The 1,927-nt window shown below is 38.7% G+C and overlaps 1 protein-coding gene across 1 annotated transcript; it reads left to right on the top strand.

The window, feature by feature from the left end:
* The first annotated feature begins 235 nt into the window (after positions 1-235).
* On the top strand, positions 236-728 carry LOC122702573 (40S ribosomal protein S15a). Its single transcript, XM_043916140.1, has one exon. It carries the CDS (start codon positions 288-290, stop codon positions 678-680), a length of 393 nt encoding a protein of 130 aa, XP_043772075.1. The 5' UTR covers positions 236-287; the 3' UTR covers positions 681-728.
* The last annotated feature ends 1,199 nt before the right edge of the window (positions 729-1,927 follow it).

Raw genomic sequence — 1,927 nt, 5'->3', positions numbered from 1 at the left:
GAAATGTCTTAAGTTAGGGTTGCCAGGCTTAGCAAACAAAAATACAGGATACTCAACTGAATTTCAGATAAATAATAAAATTTTATTTAGTGTATGTCCCATGCAATATTTAAGATAAATTAAAACATTTTTTATGTAAAATTAAAATTCAACTGAACATCCTATATTCCACCAAGTAACCTATCTAAATTAATGCTCTCAGATTTCACCTTAAGAAAGTAGAAAAAGAATAATTCTGTGCGCTCGCCCCTCCCGTCCTCTTTCCGCCATCTTTCCGTGCCGCCAGAATGGTGCGCATGAATGTCCTGGCTGATGCTCTCAAGAGTATCAACAACGCCGAAAAGAGAGGCAAACGCCAGGTGCTTATTCGGCCGTGCTCCAAGGTCATCGTCAGGTTTCTAACAGTGATGATGAAGCATGGTTACATTGGCGAATTTGAAATCATTGATGATCACAGGGCTGGGAAAATTGTTGTGAACCTCACAGGCAGGCTAAATAAGTGTGGAGTGATCAGTCCCAGATTTGATGTGCAACTCAAAGATCTAGAAAAATGGCAGAATAACCTGCTCCCATCCCGTCAGTTTGGTTTCATTGTACTGACAACCTCAGCTGGCATCATGGACCATGAAGAAGCAAGACGAAAACATACAGGAGGGAAAATCCTTGGATTCTTTTTCTAGGGATGTAATACGTACAAATAAAATGCCTTAGAGGACAAAAAAAAAAAAGAAAGTAGAAAAAGAAGATCAAATTAAAGTCAAAGGAACCAGGAAAAGGCAGAAAAAATAAAGTTCAAAGCAAAAATAAACAAGAAAACAATAGGGAAAATCAATGAGATCAAAAATAGTTTTTGGAGATTAATAAAACTGGTAAATCTTTAGCTAGATTCATGAGAGAGATAAACTACAAATAACACGGGACTTCCCCTGTGGTCCAGTGGTTAGACTCCATGCTGCCAGTGTAGGGGGCACAAGTTCAATTCCTGTTTGGGGAACTAAGATCCCACATGCCTCATGGTTAAAGATTTTAAAAAAGAAGAGAAAAACAAACAAACATCAAGAATGAGAGAGAGGGAATACCACTACAAATCCTAGAAATATAGCAAGGATAATAAGAAACTACAAACAGGACTTTCCAGGTGGTGCAGTAGATGATAATTTGCCTGCCAATGCAGGGGGCACAGGTTTGATCCCTGGCCCAGGAAGATTCCATATGCCGCGGAGGAACTAAGCTGCAGCGCCACAACTGCTGAGACCGTGCTGCAACTACTGAAGCCTGAGCACCTAGAGCCTGTGCTCTGCACCAGGAGAAGCCGCCGCGGTGAGCAGCCCTCGCACCACAACTAGAGAGTGGCCTCTGCTTGCCACAACTAGAGAAAGCCGGCCCAAACCCAACAGAGCCCCAGGGCAGCCATAAAAAAAAAGTGGATAACTTCATGTCAGTAAACTTAACAACTTAGATGAATAGACAAAGTCCTTGCAAGATACAAACTACTAAAACATACTTAAGAAGAAATAATAACCTGAATGGTCTTATATTTATTAAAGAAACTGAATTCATAATTAAAAATTTCCCACAAAGAAAGCTTCAGGCCTACTTAGCTCCACTGGTGAATTCTATCAAGCATTTAGGAAGAAAACACCAATTCTATGCCAACTCTTCCAGAAAATTGAAGACAATGAAACATCTCCCAATTTATTTTGTGAAGTGACGTTATCCTTATATCAAAACCAGATAAAGACCTTACCAGAAAAGAAAACATAGTAATATCTCTCATGAACATAGACATAAAAATTCTTACCAAAATTTTAGAAAATCAAATCCAGAAATAGTCTTTTAAAAAAGATAATTCTTCAGGACTAGATGGGGTTTATTCTGGGAGTGAAGAGTTTAACATTTGAAAATCAGTTAATAATTCATCAAATTA

The sequence above is a fragment of the Cervus elaphus genome, chromosome 11 (genome assembly GCF_910594005.1).
Source record: "Cervus elaphus chromosome 11, mCerEla1.1, whole genome shotgun sequence".
NCBI classification, from domain to species: domain Eukaryota; kingdom Metazoa; phylum Chordata; class Mammalia; order Artiodactyla; family Cervidae; genus Cervus; species Cervus elaphus.
Note: the sequence above shows the minus strand (reverse complement) of the source record. Positions and strands in the feature narration are given on the sequence as shown.

What these genes read in the sequence shown, in the direction of transcription:
- LOC122702573 (XM_043916140.1), top strand. Translation starts at nt 288, where the DNA reads ATGGTGCGCATGAATGTCCTGGCTGATGCTCTCAAGAGTATCAACAAC.